This window comes from Pyricularia pennisetigena, chromosome 2, assembly GCF_004337985.1.
Source record: "Pyricularia pennisetigena strain Br36 chromosome 2, whole genome shotgun sequence".
Taxonomy (NCBI): domain Eukaryota; kingdom Fungi; phylum Ascomycota; class Sordariomycetes; order Magnaporthales; family Pyriculariaceae; genus Pyricularia; species Pyricularia pennisetigena.
In genome coordinates, this window is record NC_043741.1 from 2,260,925 (window position 1) to 2,277,833 (window position 16,909).

The window sequence follows — 16,909 nt, forward strand, 5'->3', positions numbered from 1 at the left end:
AAAAAAAAAAAAAAAAAAAAAAAAAGAACTCACATGTCTTTTCCCCGCACCGGCATTGCAGTCCCCAGTGAGCCTTCAAGCAGCACCTACAGCAGCGGCGCAGCGCCCAATGTGACAATGTGAACATGGAACGGGCAGGCGTCGCTCCCCCCAGAAACCGACATCGAAAAATCTGTTCGTCTTGGCTTAATGAGGGACCATTGTACTCCGCAAATGCCAAGCTGAATTTGGAGCCGCCAAGGCAAATGTCTACGGAGAGATGACCGATGTTTTGGGGTCTGCAAAAAAAAAAAAAAAAAAAAAAAAACAGTCAGCCCTTACCCTAACCCTGGTTAACTTGACAAAGTCGCTCTACTCGATCCAACATGCATTCCGTCGCTTTTGTATTTGCGCTTCTCTCCCAGCTCGGTCTCTGACATGTACTCGCAAGCACAATGCCTTGCGTGCACGCTTTTTTGATGCTTTGGCAGACCCTTGGACCATCTGTGCGTTTCCCGTATTCTCGGACCAACCATGTCGTAACTTTGCATAAAGGAATACAGAAAAAAGCTTTTCATCCCGTCATCTTACTGTGATCCTTTTCCCAATCCCGTTGGGCGTTCTCAGCAAGGGATATGACAGTGACGTGGAGAGGCTGTGTTACGACCCGACCTGTCCGTCCGGATGGGTATGTATATATAAGAGGTCATCATTACTTGCCAAGACCTGGTGGGGAGCTGTTTGGCCTGATATTGCACAGAGGAAAGAAACAAATAGCCAAGTTCCTGAAAGAAAAGAAAGAAAAAAAAAAATCACTGCAGCAAAAAACAAAAACCGCGCCTCTCTTTTTGGACGCCAAGATGCTAATCCGCAGCGCAGTGGTCCTTGCGGTGATCTCGCAGGTGGCGAGGTGCATCCCCGTGGGCGCGGACGACGTTGGCCAAGAGTGCGTGTTTGGCGGGTCCGACGGGTTCGCCAGGATCGGCCGGTCCAAGGCTTCGTGTTCGTCCCTGGTCATCTCGGCCATGAAGCTCTCCGCCGGGCAGACTCTGGATTTGACAAACCTCCAAGATGGTGCAACTGTAAGCTGACGCAAAAACCCGGATGGCGGAATGCAGTTTCTGCATAACCAAAAAAAAAAAAAAAAAAAAAAAAAAAAAAAGTCGACGCTGACGGCAGATTTTCAGGTCATTTTCCGTGGAACCACAAGCTTCGACCATGCAGATGGTGGCGGCCATGTATTTTCAATTTCTGGTTCGAGGATAAATATCCATTGTGACCAGGACTGTACGCTCGACGGGCCAGGAGCTAAGGGCCAGGCCGGCGTCGGCAAGTCAGGGTCTTTGTTCCACCTCGAGAACCTCGTCGACTCCTCGATCGTAGGCCTCAACATCAAGAACGCACCCGCGCATGGACTTTTGCTCAACAATGTGCAGAACCTGTCCATAAAGAATGTGAGCATTGATGGTGATGCTGGCGGTGGTCTCGGTAGAGACGTTGCTGGTTTCACAATCTCGAACAGCAGCAACGTGTTCATCGATGCGTCAGTGGTGCGGGGACAGGACAGCTGCGTGGCTGTGGAAAGTGGGAGCGTAAGTGCAGTCTTTCCCCAATCAACCCGAACCTCAGGACGCAGTCCACGACACTAGACTCACTCACCCACGCAGAATATTGAATTCACCAACGGCCTCTGCTCCAGCGGCAACGGCATCACCATCGGCCCGGCCGGCAAGTCCACGACCGCCATCTCCAACATCACCGTTTCCGACACCACCATCCAAAAGGCCCAGGTGGCCGCCATTCAGGTGCAGAGCTACCCGGGCGGCACAGGCTCCATCAAGAACGTCACGTTCCGCAACATCATCATCGACGGCGGCGGCGCTCCCGGGTCTGGAATAGTGATCAACCAGGCCTTTGAGAGCAGGGATCCGGCCGCCACGCCGCCGAACGGCGTCACCATATTCAACCTGGCGATGCGGAACGTCACGGGGACGGTGGGCGGCGGCGCTGCTGATGTCTCCATCAGATGTGGGCTGGGTGACTGCCATGACTGGACCTGGGAGGACGTGAGCGTGACTGGTGGCGGCAAGGCGGGTGACTGTGTCAATCTTCCCAAGGGCGTCTCTTGCTGAGGTCCGTGAGTGTTTTTTTTTTTTCTTTCTTCTTTGGATTAGACTAGACCTAGAGCCTGAAGAATAACAGTACTAGCTCATCAAGCTAGGTGGTCTCCAGGACTTGTTGTCATGGACACGAATAGTATGTGAAAACACAGATGCATTGTCTTTTTTAGATGCATGTACCTCCTCGTGCTTCAAATTTCAATAAAAGTCAGAATGACTACCTGCTCAAAACAAGACACCAAAAGACGTTCCGGCTGTGCTATCAGCTACCCATGCCGTTTCACCCCTTCAGCATCCCCTTGCGAGAGCTCTCTTTCTCTGGCAAGGCAGCCAGGGCACAGTTTGGGCACCAGCATCATCTTCCCGCCGCATCCTGGCAGCTTGCAACGGCATTCGTCGGTTGGAAAGTTATCCTCCGAGACGCAATGCCCACACTTGTATTGAAACCTGGTGAGACCCATGGCTGCTGAGGCTTTTACGGAGCCTTGGTGTAGCTTTACACAGTGAAATAGAAGGATATGCTGGTAGCTTGGTGGTGAGCCTAGAGGTTTGATCTCGGGCTGTTCAGTATGTTGATGGACAGAATGCCTTTATACATGATGAATCGTTTGACGTAACCAACTTTTGAGTTTTCCTGAGTCTTTGAGCCAAAGCAATACAAACGTATACTGGTATTGAGTCTAATCGACCAAATTTTCCGTCAAGAGCAACTATACTGATCAATAGATAGTCAACCTTTACTACAAATGCTGATGACAGACCTCGGCTGGCAATTGTGGACCTGATCCGATGCTTTCAAATACACATGAACGAGTGTGCTGTCTAATGTCTATTCAAGCTGTGTCAGCACCCTTCAAATCCATGCAGGCGCGGCTTGGATTTGGCGGGTCTTTTTTCTGGCCAAACAAGACTGCATTCAGCCCGAACCATATCCGATGCGGTATAGCCTAGAAGAGCGAGGCTGAAGGTGATGGAGTTGTTAATTCGCCCACCGATGACGTTGCACTCTACTTGAGCATTTGTAGTTGATAGATGATCTGACAGTCCCATGCTGTTGGTTTTGCTGACCATCCCACAGGTGATGATGGGATGAAATGTTGGTAGTTCAGGGGTGTACTCCTTTCTTTCGACCAAAGCTTATCCGGTGGTCCAAGGCGCGTTACGTTGTACTTGCTTGTACCACGCAGAACCTCAGAGCCGTATCCGCGTCACGTCAAGCTCAGCCATTATGCTCATTTCTTTTTCTTCTCAGCGAAGGATTGCTCTGGGTGTGGACATCTGGACAGGGGATGAAGGCCCCCCCGCAAGAAGTACCAGGCGCTGTTTGATGAGTAAGACAAGCGATGAAATTGGGCGGGGTCTCAATGATTGAGTGAATTGATGATCAATTCCTGGCTAGGTGAGGTGACCTTGACGGGCGAATTTTGTTGGTCTGGGCGTGAACCCTGGAGGAAGCCCTTGAGCACGGCACCTCGACAGATGGCGCTCCGACTGAAGTACAGTTTAGCAAGTTGAAATACACAAAAATAATCAATCTGAAATAACATACGGTTTGTTACTAGCGCCCTGCGAAATTTCAACCCGTTTGGTTTTGTAGTGCAATTTAATACAGTCAGTCGTACAGGTACAGGCTGGACCTAGTCTCAGTGCTCAGACTAGACCCCCCTGCTTCGCAGTGGGGCCGGAGCGCTCCATGTACCTTTCAGCCACAAGGCTTTTCGACCAATTACATTGGCCGAAAAGATCGCGCTCGTTCTAGTCTGAGCACTGAGACTACCCATCTTTCCTTATCTGGAAAACCCCTAAAACGACCCGAGATGTTCGGCTTCAACTGCAGGAAATTTCCCGGTCCGAAAAAAAGCAACGCCACTTCACGGCTTTTGTTTGCAAAAGTCCAAAAAAAAGCTTTGCGATATCATCAAAGGAATAGAAGTGGGAGAAATCACAATCTAAAATATAATTACTGTGGCTTGAACAGTATTTGACATGCACCTTCTTCTCTTCAGCTCAAAATCTTGGTTAATAGTACCTGTACAGTTTCTCCAGGGTATGTTTGGCCGTAACACCTACCACCAATGGATTGACAAATGACGAAACAGGCCTGCATTGGGTCGAACATTTTGACAATTTACGAAATCGCGGACAAAACGCGTACATTGAATGATTGTCCCTGACGGGTACACCAACAAGAAATCAATGACTTCATCCGGGCACACATCATTATGTTGGCAAAATGGAGCTTTCTGACCTTCGCAGCAGCCCATAAAAAGCTGATAATAAGAGAAAGTATAGCCGGGAGTTTCCGAGGGGCTGTAATTATTCGTTGGCTACTCTTGACTTGAAACTTTATTTAGTGATTTTCTTAGTTGGTTACATTTCATAACAGGATGTTATGCGCGTAAACACGTTGTTAAATTTTGCAACACTATCCAAAAGCTGAAGGGAATAGTAAAGCTCTAATAGACAAGATGAATATGTTGAGTTGACGTCGGCCAAACTCTTCAATTTAGTAAGCAGCGGACATGCTAACTTATAAGAAATGCGGTGTATGAGTCGAGGTTTTAGTAGCCCTAACCCCTGCATCTTTCTAGAAAAGAGCAACTTGGATAGGATGTAAGGACATTAAGATACGTGTTATCGCGTGCAAGGAACCGCTTGCAGGCATTCTGTTTCTGACCTAGCCCTCCAGACGCCCTATTATGCAGTGAGGCTTTGTTAGGTACGCCAGGAAAAGCATGTGGGGCCGAAATTTAGACTTTTCAGTAGAATTGTTATTTCCGTGCTTATATATCGTCAAAAGCTGGCCTGCTTTTGGAATTTGTTACCTTCTCCAACTACCATAACTGTGTCAAAACGTTTAACAAGCTCAACATGGTGGCTTTTTGCAAAGCAAGATGTCAGCTGTTGGTTCACGAGTTGGTTTCTCAAAATAAAAGTAGTGTACTTACGTAGCCATAATAATAGTAGCACTGTTGAATCGATTAAGCAAATTGCACAGCACTTGGTCCTCGGTCTTTTGGTCGAGGTTGGCCGTTGGCTCGTCTAATAAAATAACCTTAGGCCGCCTCAAAAACAAACGGGCGAACTCGATGCGCTGCTTTTCACCGCCGGACAAAAAGCTGTGGGGATTGCGATATTAAAAAAGAAAAAAAAAAAGAATTGTCAGCAAATCGGAAATCCCAGAGGCGGTTTGAGCATCACCAAAGGCAACCAACCATCCCTGTTCCCCTATTTGAGTTTGGTATCCATGGGGGCGAGCCATGATAGTATCGTGAATCATGGCATTCCTGCAAGCTTCATAAACTTCTTCATCGCTGGCATCCGCCTTCCCTACCCTGATATTTTCCATCACCGTGGTGTTGAATATGTAAGGCATTTGCGGCACTATACCGACAAAGCTGTGAAATCTTTGTGAAGGGAAATTGCAATTGTTAATTAGTGCGTGAACAATAAAAGCCAGGCTAAACAAAAGCTTTAAAAGGGTAGGCAGTACTTACGAGTTTTGGTCGATATTTTCAACGTTTTGGCCGTCAATCAAAACGAGACCGTTGCTGGGCGACAAATAGCGCATAAACATCTTCAGGAGGGTCGTTTTACCGGTTCCGCTCGGCCCGAGGAGGGCGACCTTGGTGGCCGGTTTAATTGTCATGCTTAAACAGTTTATAACCGGCTTATCCATGCCTGGGTATGTGAAAGAGACGTCGATCAATTCTAAACTCCCTTCGGTGCACTCAAGCTTTCGGCCGTTCGTCCGACGGGCGGAAGCGGCGGGGCCTTTCTCCAAAATGCGTCGCAGCGGCGCTGCGTCGGAAAACGCGTCGACTAACTCGGGCACATTGCGCATTAATTCGCCGAATTGATACCAAAGCTTCTGCCATACCGGGATGAAGAATATCAAATCTCCAGAAGTGGCAGTCCCTTGAGCAAACTGATAAACAATAATAGAATAACCAGCGGCAATACCGCAAAAAGTAACCAGGTTTTGGAAAAAACTAAAATTAAGTCTTGTCCCCTCCAAATTACGCTCCAGGTCGGCAACCTCTTCCAAAATGGATTTGTACCGGGTAATTTGGTTTTCGACCAAGTTGTAGTTGAATATAGTGGCCCAGCCTCGCAGACTATCCTGGCGGAAACGCTCTTGGAAAAGTTGAGCCCGACGAGCAGTAGTGTTTGCCTGTGACCGTTTTTGGATCCCATTTTTATTGACGACAACGATAAGAATTGCCTGGTAAAATATAGTAAGTAATAGAAAAAACCCATGCCGGCTGACTAAGCTTTTGGCGGCAATGATAATTCCAACTATCTGGACAATATAAACCAGAACAATTGACTCGAATAAATCCACAAATGGTTTTGCATCGTCCATTGCTTTGCTCAAGTCCGTTGGGCTGGTCAAAGTGTGGAAAGTGGGCCCCATAGAGATTATTTTGGCGTAAGTACGCAGATTGAAAGCTTTGCTTCTCTGCAAATTCAAATCCGCTTTCAAACTTCCGTAAATATAGGGCAAGGTAATGTTGATAGCCCAAAGTAACAAAAAGTTTCTGAGCGGTTTCTGGAGATTTGAGCCCGTCGTTGCCTTGTCCAAGAATGAGGTGAAGGCGAGACGCTCATGCATTTGTGTAACTTGGTGGACCAGCAGGAGCAAAAACGAAGCTACCAAACGTATCATTTGCAACGGTTGGTCAGCAGGTAGCATGTATTCGAGGAAAATCCTGAATCGCTTTAGGACTGGCCACCATCCGCCAAGGTTCTTAGCTTCCCGTTGTATATCGATTTGAAAGCCGAACGTGTCGCCTGGGCCGCTGCCAATATCCCGGGGCGAAGGCGGATCCGGCTCAGAAACTGTTTTGTAGCCTTCCAAGACTTCTGGCATAATTCGGAATAGGACCATACCACACGTTGTCATCTTGGAAATATTGATAGCGGAGCTGAGCTGCGAAGAGAGGGAAAATACGGCTTGACGCGGGAAACCCGAGTGAACAACATTGAGCAGCTCGACTGCGCAAAGGAGGCAAACAAACGTGGCTCGAACAAGCAATATTGGCTGTTTGTTGGTGTTGTTTGCCTCCTCCTCGGCATATATCAAGGTGGCGAAGATAAAGATCGTTTCCGGTATGAAGGTTATAATGTTCGGGAAAAGGCCGCGAGCCAAATTTTGTTTAAGAAGGATTGCGAACCCGAGAACCTCCAAAAAGCAAAAAACAGCTAACAATGAAACCAAATTGACTCGATTTTTATTCCGGATAGAATGACCAACACCAAACAGCTTGAGAGCTGAAGTGGGCACTAATGCTACGAAAATAGCGGCGGCACCACAGCAGCCACGGCCAATAGAGATCCAAGGGTTGAGCTCTGCTATCATTGCGGTAAAGTATTGAGACATGGTAGGGAGCTTGGGCAAAAGGAAAAGTGTATGGAATGGTAAAAAAAAGAGATATATATATATTGCGGTCAGTTGTTTATGTTGGTGGGCTCTGTTTGACATCGTACATGTTAAACAAAAAAAAAAAAAAAATGCAACATTATATATAGCATTTGCTCATCGGTAGCGCAGTGAAAACGTAATTATACACAGAGGACGGTGATATCCGGTTTTCCTTGCTTCGACATGGGGCGGGCGGGTCCAAACCTGGTACCCGCGGAGTGCCCAGGTCCCAGAGCCTATTTATGCAAGGTTTTATGAGACAAGAGCCAGCTTACAAAAGTGACGAAACGATGGCCTCCACAGAGGCTAAAATCGCTGACAATGGAAGAAGTCAATTCGTCCCAAGTCTCGGACTATCTGAAGTGGCGGGATAGGGGATCCACGCTATGGAAAGAGCTTGTTATTGTCGCATGAGGACATTCGTGTAGTTCTTATTTACACATCCCCGTGCAACAGTTAAGGATTGGCGTGCCTGGAGCGGTGAACCGGCAGGAAACGAAAACGCGGTAACTGGAGCATGGAATTGTTCAAAGTCTCGTCTACATTCCCATGGATGGAAACCCGGTCGTAAGCCGATTTAGACATGGAAATCAAATCAGACCCACAACCGTGGTTGCCCTGATCGGGCCGAGCGGAGCCGGTAAAATAACCATGTTAGAGATTTTTATACCGTGTTTTGCCAGCAACGGTGTGATTTTTTCGAAGGAGGACCAGGATATTGAGTCATAGCAGCGAGGACATGCAGATATTGATATTGCCTCGTGTTTGGGCTCCCATTATTGATTTGAGGGAGAATAAAATGCCGCAAATTCTGCCGCGCATGCGTTTGTACGCGTAGATGACCGACCACGCCGGGCCTTTACACTGCCCGAGGTTGGTTGACATTTTCCTTGTTTTTATGACAAACTATAAACAGAGCCGTTGAATATTGTCTCAGAATAGACTGATGCAATTGGAAATGATTTGACAAATAACACACAAAGACTAATGCAGCATGAATAGAAAGCTGGCGGTTGCATCAGCTCCTAGCCCATGTTGCATGATTGCAATGCAACTTGGTATCGCAGACAGCAACAGTAGTCGGCCGATTGATGATAGCGAAACAATGCTTTATTGTTTTATTGAACCTTGATATACTAAATACGTTTTTAAACACTAAAATAATCCTTCAATAACAAGGCATGATGGGGCTAATTTGCTTTGGGGAACAATTCCAAAATGTATATAAAGGCTACTTACTTTTCTCATCCATTAGCCACCAAAAAAAACACACATCTCTCTATTCCTCACAAACAACACGTTTACAGTCCAACAGCATTCTCCCTTAGGTTAATTTACCCTAGGATTCTTCTTCATTCGATCCCCAAAAGCCAAAAATGCTTGCCGTCCAGACCTACCGCCCCGAAGTATATTCGGCCCTACCCGACCTCTGCGATGCCGCCAGCAAATTCAAAGCACTCAACGGGGCTGCCGCCGTTGAAAAGAGTTTCAAGGACCTATTTCGCCGCCACGGGATGGAAAAGAAGTTCGGCCTTACTATGGCCCATCGCCATTTTGACATGGCTAAAAACGAACGGCTGGTTGAATATGGCACCACTTCTACGCCGTGGGTAATGGACAATGACAGTGATTCTGTCAAGCCCCATTGTTGGGTTTTGGGGGCTGATGGCGTCACCCCCTACGAATTCCGTTACGACCCCAGCGGCAAGGAAGAGGAGCTCAAGATTGATTTTAACGACGCCAAAATTCAAGCCTTTGCCAGAGAGTTTGTGGACCTCGTCGATAGCATTGGTGGCACCGGCCTTTTTGGACTTTGCACGCACCCTGGTGGCGATTTCGAAGGTCGCCTTGAAATTACCCAAGGCCGTGCCAACATTAATATTCCCCTTTCTGAGGTACAGTCTAAATGTTATATTTTTGATCTGAGACTACCAAACTTACCATGTGAATTGCAATTCAGGTCCCTGAATTCATGAAACCTAATGTGACCGACGCGGCCTGGTTTTTTCACAAAGACGAGGGCCCTTGTGGCTGCTTTTGCTATACCACGGACGACGGCAAACACGGTGGCCATGCCAGTTAGTAAAGCTTGTCACAGTGAATATTTATAAGTACAGTTTCAAAAAAAAGTGCTAATTATCTGTTTTGCAGCCAACTCGCCCCGCCGGTAAAATCAGTATGTTGCTTAATGAACTCGCAAGCAACCAGACGAGAACAAACGGAATGGGAATTCGAATTAGACCACGGGGGCGCATTAATCGAGAATAATATTTTAAACGCTTCATTTACAAAAGGAAATACTACACTCCGTAAAACATGTTGCCATGAATCTTTTAGATGTTCCCTGTACATGAACCCTGACAATACATAATCCCGACTTTGCCTTTTGTCCCGTTACATGCTGCCCCAAGTAAAAACCAAGACCCGCCAAATCAAATCCGTGCTCCGCCGCTGCCAAAAAAAAAAAAAAAATCCCATCAATAATAAATAAAAAAGTGACAAAACCCCTGAGCCTACTCATCCTTGGCACTAGGTGTCCGGCTCGAACTCCTCGAGCTCTTGAGCTCGCTCTTCTTGACGACCTGCATCCTGCCCCTGTCCTGCGAGGTCCTGACGAAGAAAAAGTCGGCCTTGGTCTTGACCGTCTTTGTGCTCTTGACGGCCGCGGCCGCCGACGCCGCGGCCGTGGTCGGCACCGTCTTCTTGTTCTTGGACGCCTCGACCTTGGCCTTGAGCTGCGCCACGTGCAGCGACAGCCTCGCCGCCTCGGCCGCCGCCGCCGCCCGCGCCTCCTCGATCTCGCCCCGCTCCGCCTCCACCGCCGCCTTGTCCGCCTCGAGCGCCGCCTTCTCCGTCGCGAACGTCGTCACCATGTCGTTGGCCTCGGCCGTGCGGCTCTCCACCTCGGCCTGCAGCGCCGCGACCCTGCTCGCCAGCTCGTCTTTTTCCTTGCTCGCCGCCGCGTAGTAGTCCTCGGGCGTCTTGCCTTGCACTTCTTTGAGCTCGGCCTGCGCTTTGGCCGTCTCCGCCTCGGCCGCGCTGAGCTTCTCGTTGAGCCTGGCCATCTCGGCTTCTCTCTCGGACGCCGCGGCCGCCGCCGCTGTTGCTGCCGCTTCTTTTTCTGCCGCCGCCGTGGCCATGGCTGTCGCGGCCGCCGTCTCGGCTGCTGCTAGCTTCTCCTGCAGGTCCGAGATCTCCTTTGTCTTTTCTTCGGTTGTCGTTGCGAGCTTGGTCTCGAGGGTGGCGAGGCTGGACTGCGATGCCGCCAGTGTCGCCTCTGCTTCGGCCAGCTTGGCGGTCACGTCGACCAGCTCCCGGTCCCTGCTGGCACCAGCCGAGGTGAGCTGCTCTACTTGCTTCTTGAGCTCGTCGTTGCTCGCCTTGACGTCTTCGCCGTCCTTCTTCAGCTGCTCGATGCAGTCCTCCTTGTCCTTGACGACGCCCTCCAGCTCGGCGACCTTTGCCTGCGCCGTGTCCAGATGCGCGCGCAGGCCGAGCGCCTTGGCCTCGAGCTCGGCCTTGTCCTTCTCGAGAGCGTCGGCGGCGGCGCGGGCGTTGACCAGCTCCTCCTTGAGGGCGAGCATGTCGGCGTGGGCCCTCTCGCGATCCTCGTCGAGCATCCTCGACCTCTCGGACAGGACGGCGACCTCGGCGGCCGACGACTCGAGCGCGACGGCCAGCCTGTCGCGCTCGGTCGACAGGTCCTCGATGACCATGGCCTTGGTCTTGACCTCGCTCTCGAAGCCCTCGACCTTGATGCGCAGCACGTCGCGCACCAGCTCGCACGCCGCCAGCTTGGCGATGGTCACCTCCTCGGACTGCGACCGCGCCGCCCGTACCGTGCGCACCTCGGCCTCGAGCGTCTGGCACTGCTCCGCCAGCGTCGCCATGCCGCTCTTGTTCTCGTCGCGCTCCGCCTCGGCCGCCGCGAGCGCCGCCCGGAGCGACGCCACCTGCGCCGCCTGCGCGTCTAGCTGCTGCTGCTGCTGCTGCTGCTGCTGCTGCTGCTGCTGTTGCTGGACCGTGGCCTCGGCCGCGGCCGGATGCTTGACCATGGGCATGGGGTGCGGGGGCGGCACCGGGATGGTGGCAACCGCCGGCTGGAGGAACGGCGGGATCACGTCCAGGGTGGGCATCTGCGGGAGGTGGGTCATGGGCGGCACGACGGGGGCCATGGCGGTCATCGACAGCGGCCTGGGGGACGGCTGGAACGGCCTGGCCTGGGCGTTGAGCTGGGGAGAGGCGGGGGTGGACTCGCTGCGGCCCGGCGACAGGCGGCTCATGGGCGGCGGCACGGGAGGCTGTCTGGAGGGCGGAGGCGGCGGCGGCGGCGGCGGCCCCGGGGTGGCCGGGGCTGAGACGGGGGCCTGGCGCTCCTTCTGCTTGGCGGCCACGCTGGCGATCTGGCGCTGCACCTGCTGCTGCTGGCGGGCGTTGTCCTCGGCCTCGGCCTGCATGCGCTTCTCCAGCCCGGCGATCTTGTCGCGGAGGTCCGCCTCGATCCGCTCCCGGCGGCGCTTCTCCTCCTCGCGCTTGCGGACCTCCTCCTCCGTCTCCCGCGCCGGGTGCACCTCGATGGTCAGCGTGCGCCCGGGAGGCTTGGTGGCGGCCGGGGCGGTGCTGACCGAGTGCGCCGAGGTCGGGGGTGCCTGGCGGATGCTGCTGCTGCTGCTCTGGACGACGACGGGCATGGTGGTGGTCGACCTCTTGTGCACCTTGGGACTCCCGACGGTGGCGTCGGACATGACGGTGGTAGCGTGCGTGTCGTCGGACAGCTCGGAGTCGGTGTAGTCGGTCTCGGACTCGAACGAGTCGTGGCGGGCGAGTGGCTCCCGACGCATGAGCGCGTTGGCGTTGGTCACCTGCGGGAGGAACCTCTCGGCCCAGGCGTCCGTCGGCATGGAGCGGCGCTTGGCCTGGGTCGTGGTCGATGGCTCCTTGAAGGACAGCCTACGCGGGCGGACGGGCCGCCGAGACGACTCCTGCGAGTCGGACAGCGAGGCGAACGACGGCCCGGTGGTCGTCGAGTCCGCCGGGAGAGGAGGCGTCTTCATGGCCGACCTGAGCGACCGTCGCTCGGTCCTCTGCCTCAAGAAGTCGGTAGTGCTGTCGCTGACCGAGCCGGTTGAGTGGTGGTGGTGGCTGCTGGTGGTGGTGGTGGTGGTAGGGAATGTCACCTTTGGCCGACGGCTGCGGCCGGTCCTGGCGACGCGAGACGAGCTCAGGTGAGATCCGGAGCCGATGGTGGGCGCATTGGAGGACAGCGATACCTGGGACGCGGTCTCGTCTAGGCTCCCGCTCCGCCGACGCGAGGGGTGTGCAGGCCTGGCGGGCACCATACCCCCGGCGCCGGATAGTCTGTTCCGCAGCCTGTCGGAGCGGTCCCTCTCTTGTTCCCTGTCCATGTTGGTGGCTGCCAGGTTTGAAGATGCTATCATTTGGTGGATTTTGTTTCTTTTTTTGTTTCTTTTTTTTTTTTTGGGAGGGGTTTTGGATGTATTATGTTATGTGTATCCCAAAGTATTTCTCTGTTCTTGTCAAGGCAGTTTTTTTTTTTTTTTTTTTGCTTGTTCAGTTTTCAGTCTTCAGTCAACAGTGTTTACTACTAGATCATGTGTCGCTTCCAAGGCGTGAAAATCGTCGGTGAATGAAGCACGGTCGTCCGGCTTTCCATGGATGAATAGAAGAAAAAGCAATTTTCGTTTGTTCTAGCATTTTACAGTAAAAGGTTGTTTGTCGGATGTCCTTGGGATAAAATCAGGAGAAGGAAGAAGGGCACACGACATCGACGCCCGACGGGCTTTGTTGTTAATATATGTGCATTAAAAGGACGACAAATGCGGGAAGTGGCTTTTTTTCCCTTTTTCGGCTTTGGCCATGTCCAGAAATCCGGGACTGACTCATAAACAGGCCTTGTTTGGTACAATACTTTAGGGCATGAAGCTCGACCCGCTGGTGCTAGGCCACGCTTCCAGGGGTTGGTCGGAGCAGCCAGTCACACGTCACCAACGGGGTCGATCGCCCGAGCCCAACTGCGACCGTTGATACCCAACCCAATTCACGAGTCTATGATAGGTTCGTTATTTGTTTCTTGTATGCATTATTATTTCCTTTGTCGCATGTATGGGCAAACCGTCAATTTACGCAAACTATGCATCGCGGTGGCTGGGGCTGTTGTTATTATTATTGCTATTATTGTAATCATTTATTTTTTTTTTCTCTCTCTCTGTCTCTCTCTTTACCACGTATTAGCAAACAAAGTAACCACCGTCCCAAGTTTCGATGCCCAACACAGCCAGGGTTTGTCGGAACAAATGGACAGATGGGATGAAAGCATGCCACGTTTTTGGCCGTCGTCTGTCTCATCTTGTCCCATGGGGAAATACAATGCCTCCTTTTAATTCCAGCTCCTTGCCCAATCTGGCTCGCAACAGTCCATTCCGGCACCCCAAAGCCGGATGACGGGTGCATCTTGTCGGATCGACGCATAGCACCGCTGTAACCTAAACACTGCATTTTCCGACTGCCCAAAGCCCGATGCTCTAATTCGCAATTCTCTTGTAATTTATCACATCTGACCATTGTGTGCCAAATAATACTCAATCAATCAATTAAAAAAAAAAAAACCCCTACGTCATGTGTACCTCCCCTTGTCCAGCCACCCACCCCCCCGACCCCCAGGACATGCACGACCAACCGGTTCACCGCTGCCGTCGTATGCACTATGCACGCTTTACCCGCCCGGCTGCACACTGACAGGGCCAAGATTCCACGTGTACCACTCAACAAGCCATGGGTAATTTTTAGTCAAACACAAACATTTGTCGAATTGTCTAGATAAAATCAGAAGAAAAAAAAATAAAAAAAAATAAAAAAAACATGCCAGCGCAAGCTGACGACGCTCATCACAACTGACAACTGTCGTCTTTGAAAGTACCACGTACAAACGATGCAGCGACCGGTATTACGCATTAGCGATATTGTCCCCCGACGTTCGTATTCTGCATGACCAACCAGCAAATTCGAGATGCGTAGACAGGCAGGCTATCTGATTAGATCTCTGCCCTTCTTCCGTGATCCACTTTGGTAGACTGGGGATGAATGTTTGCAAGTGGATCCGACACTATTTACTTCGTACTACTTACTTGCTGTAGTACTCACGCCGTCAACAGCCTGTACAGGAGATAAACAGTTGTCTTTGAGAGGTGACACATTTACAGTCAAGAAAGCACAGCGAATTTCTCCCTGCAGGTTAGCTGTGATGTGAACAAGGGGGGGTGACAAAAAAGCACAGTCTTTGAACAGCCCAGTGTTAAAAAACCATTCAAGTCAAACAAAAAGAAATTGAATCAAAAACAAAAAGAAATCTGGTAATAACAAAGAAAAGTATATTTCTTCGCTGGCTGTCGTCCAAAGCAACCCAGGTTCGTATTCAACAAAAACCCGGTAGGGTAGGCAACCAATGCGCCGACGCTGACTTGTCGTTCATCAAGCCGACATTGCATGCGTCCACGTAGCGCATCCGGACTTTGGTACATTCTTTGCTATCCAGTGCTTCATGCTGCGAGCTTACTTGCTGACTGTACACGGATCTGGGTCACTTCGAGTACTTGATGGTCGGGCTGCTGTGCCACCCCTTCTTTTTTTTTCTTTTTTTTTTTCTTTCTGTCTGACGTACTCGACGTATTGTTGGCCGGATTTTAGGACATATGCATGAAGTGATTAGGAGCCACAAATCTCTACCAGAATCCAATGTTTCTTTCTGGAGCTGTACCCCTGTTAAAAGAATAAAAAATAAAAAAGAACATGGACTGTTATTGCTGTATCTACTCTATGTTATTATATATCTGCTTCTCACCCCTGGATTCCCATATCTCTGGATTCTGCAGCCTTCCCAAAACAAAATCAGCCAAAACTCTCCCAGATTTGGCCGAAAGTCCTCTAGTAAACGCCAACTGGCAAGCTATAAAATCCAAACCATTGTCTCGCCTTTCCTGTTTTTTTGCTCCTCTATCCGCAATCGCCGTGAAGCAGCTCCTCTGTCTCAGCTTATCGAATCAAGAACGCCTCGAGGGCGGTGGATATGATGACCTCATCTGGGGCATTCCTGGAATAGGGTTCCAGGGAGGGAAGAAGCGATCCGAGACCATTCCGCCGGGTCCCTGGACGAATCCAATCTCCTCCGTGAAGGGGCGGTAGAACGCCGGGGGCCCTGTGCGGTGCTGGCCAGAGGATGGGTTACCCGCCCGGGCCGGTTGCGGGGCACTATGAGACGGGGTGCTGTGGCCTGAAGTCCGTCCAGACGCGCGGCTGGAAGAAGGGTCTTGGAACGGGACGGGCGCAGGAGCCCGGTGAGACGCGGTGTTGTAGCCCGAGGCATGTCCGGGTGGTGCGCGGCTGGAAGAAGGGACGTCTGCCCGAGGCGGTTCGGGGGCCCAGTTGGAGGGAGAGGCATGAGCCTGGGCTTGCCCATAGGCGCTCCAAGCAGCCTGAGGTTGCGACGCCGCTCCGCTCGACCCCTGTTTCCATCCCTGCGTCCTCTTCTTCTTTTCGTAATCCTTCTTTGAAGTATAGGACCTGAGCTTGGGGAAGGGACGGATCGTGTCCCACCCTGTGATGCTCTCCCAAGAGATTTGTTTGGCCCCGTACATATGCTCCCAGGGTTCCCATGTATAGGAATAGTACTGGCTGTCTTGTTTGGTGACGTCCATGAAGGTGTTTTCTACTCCTTTCGTGTTGAGGTGGTAGATGTAATACGTTTTGGTCCCCGACTTTTTGCCTCTTCCGGCTTCATTAGCCATCTCGGCCTCCTTGGCCATCTCGGCCTTCTTGGCCCCCTCGCTGTATGCCACTTCAAGATCGGCATATCCCACTACATAAACCTCCCTTCCCTTGACTTGAAAGCCGTTGGACTGGTCAACCTCTTCGGGAGTCATGAGAGTAGGTACATAAAGCTTGTTCTTGTAAATAGAGTTGGGTGGCACTGCTAAAACAGTGCCCGCCAGCGATAAAAGATTAAAGCCCAAGACAAAAAATGAGAAAAACATGGTGACGTTTAGAGAGTGGCAATGCCTAAAGGCCGATGCGATCCCATAGAAGCAGAGGGGGTGAATGAAACAACAGAAAAACAACTGCTGCAGAGGATGGAGCAATTATATACCCTTGAGCGCTAGGTAGCATGGTATATTTATATCGCCCCTCGAGGTCGCATCATCCACGGCGTGACTCGATGACTTAAATCAGTCCACTGGTACCTGATTTATCCCCCGAGTCGAGCATGAAGGAATCTAAAGGGGCAGCGAGTAAAACTGGGCTCGGCCTTTTCGACCATTGAAGGACATTGAATATCGTGAAATTTAATCTTCAGATACACCCACTACTGCTG

The 16,909-nt window shown here is 51.2% G+C and overlaps 5 protein-coding genes across 5 annotated transcripts; 2 read left to right on the plus strand and 3 right to left on the minus strand.

The window, feature by feature from the left end:
- Positions 1-839: 839 nt before the first annotated feature.
- PpBr36_00615 (uncharacterized protein) lies at positions 840-2,111 on the plus strand (the record flags this gene model as incomplete). Its single annotated transcript, XM_029887807.1, has 3 exons — positions 840-1,061; positions 1,167-1,571; positions 1,647-2,111. The coding sequence occupies 3 exons, from the start codon at positions 840-842 to the stop codon at positions 2,109-2,111; spliced, it is 1,092 nt and encodes a 363-aa protein (XP_029751481.1).
- Positions 2,112-4,892: 2,781 nt separating this feature from the next.
- On the minus strand, positions 4,893-7,482 carry PpBr36_00616 (uncharacterized protein; the record flags this gene model as incomplete). The annotated part of the gene is made up of 4 exons (XM_029887808.1): positions 4,893-4,977; positions 5,048-5,218; positions 5,315-5,506; positions 5,597-7,482. The coding sequence occupies 4 exons, from the start codon at positions 7,480-7,482 to the stop codon at positions 4,893-4,895; spliced, it is 2,334 nt and encodes a 777-aa protein (XP_029751480.1).
- A 1,418-nt stretch (positions 7,483-8,900) lies between these two features.
- On the plus strand, positions 8,901-9,695 carry PpBr36_00617 (uncharacterized protein; the record flags this gene model as incomplete). The annotated part of the gene is made up of 3 exons (XM_029887809.1): positions 8,901-9,419; positions 9,485-9,602; positions 9,676-9,695. The coding sequence occupies 3 exons, from the start codon at positions 8,901-8,903 to the stop codon at positions 9,693-9,695; spliced, it is 657 nt and encodes a 218-aa protein (XP_029751479.1).
- Positions 9,696-10,037: 342 nt separating this feature from the next.
- PpBr36_00618 (uncharacterized protein) lies at positions 10,038-12,929 on the minus strand (the record flags this gene model as incomplete). The annotated part of the gene is made up of 1 exon (XM_029887810.1): positions 10,038-12,929. One exon carries the CDS (start codon positions 12,927-12,929, stop codon positions 10,038-10,040), a length of 2,892 nt encoding a protein of 963 aa, XP_029751483.1.
- Positions 12,930-15,581: 2,652 nt separating this feature from the next.
- Positions 15,582-16,571, minus strand: PpBr36_00620 (uncharacterized protein; the record flags this gene model as incomplete). The annotated part of the gene is made up of 1 exon (XM_029887811.1): positions 15,582-16,571. The coding sequence occupies one exon, from the start codon at positions 16,569-16,571 to the stop codon at positions 15,582-15,584; it is 990 nt and encodes a 329-aa protein (XP_029752590.1).
- Positions 16,572-16,909: the final 338 nt, after the last annotated feature.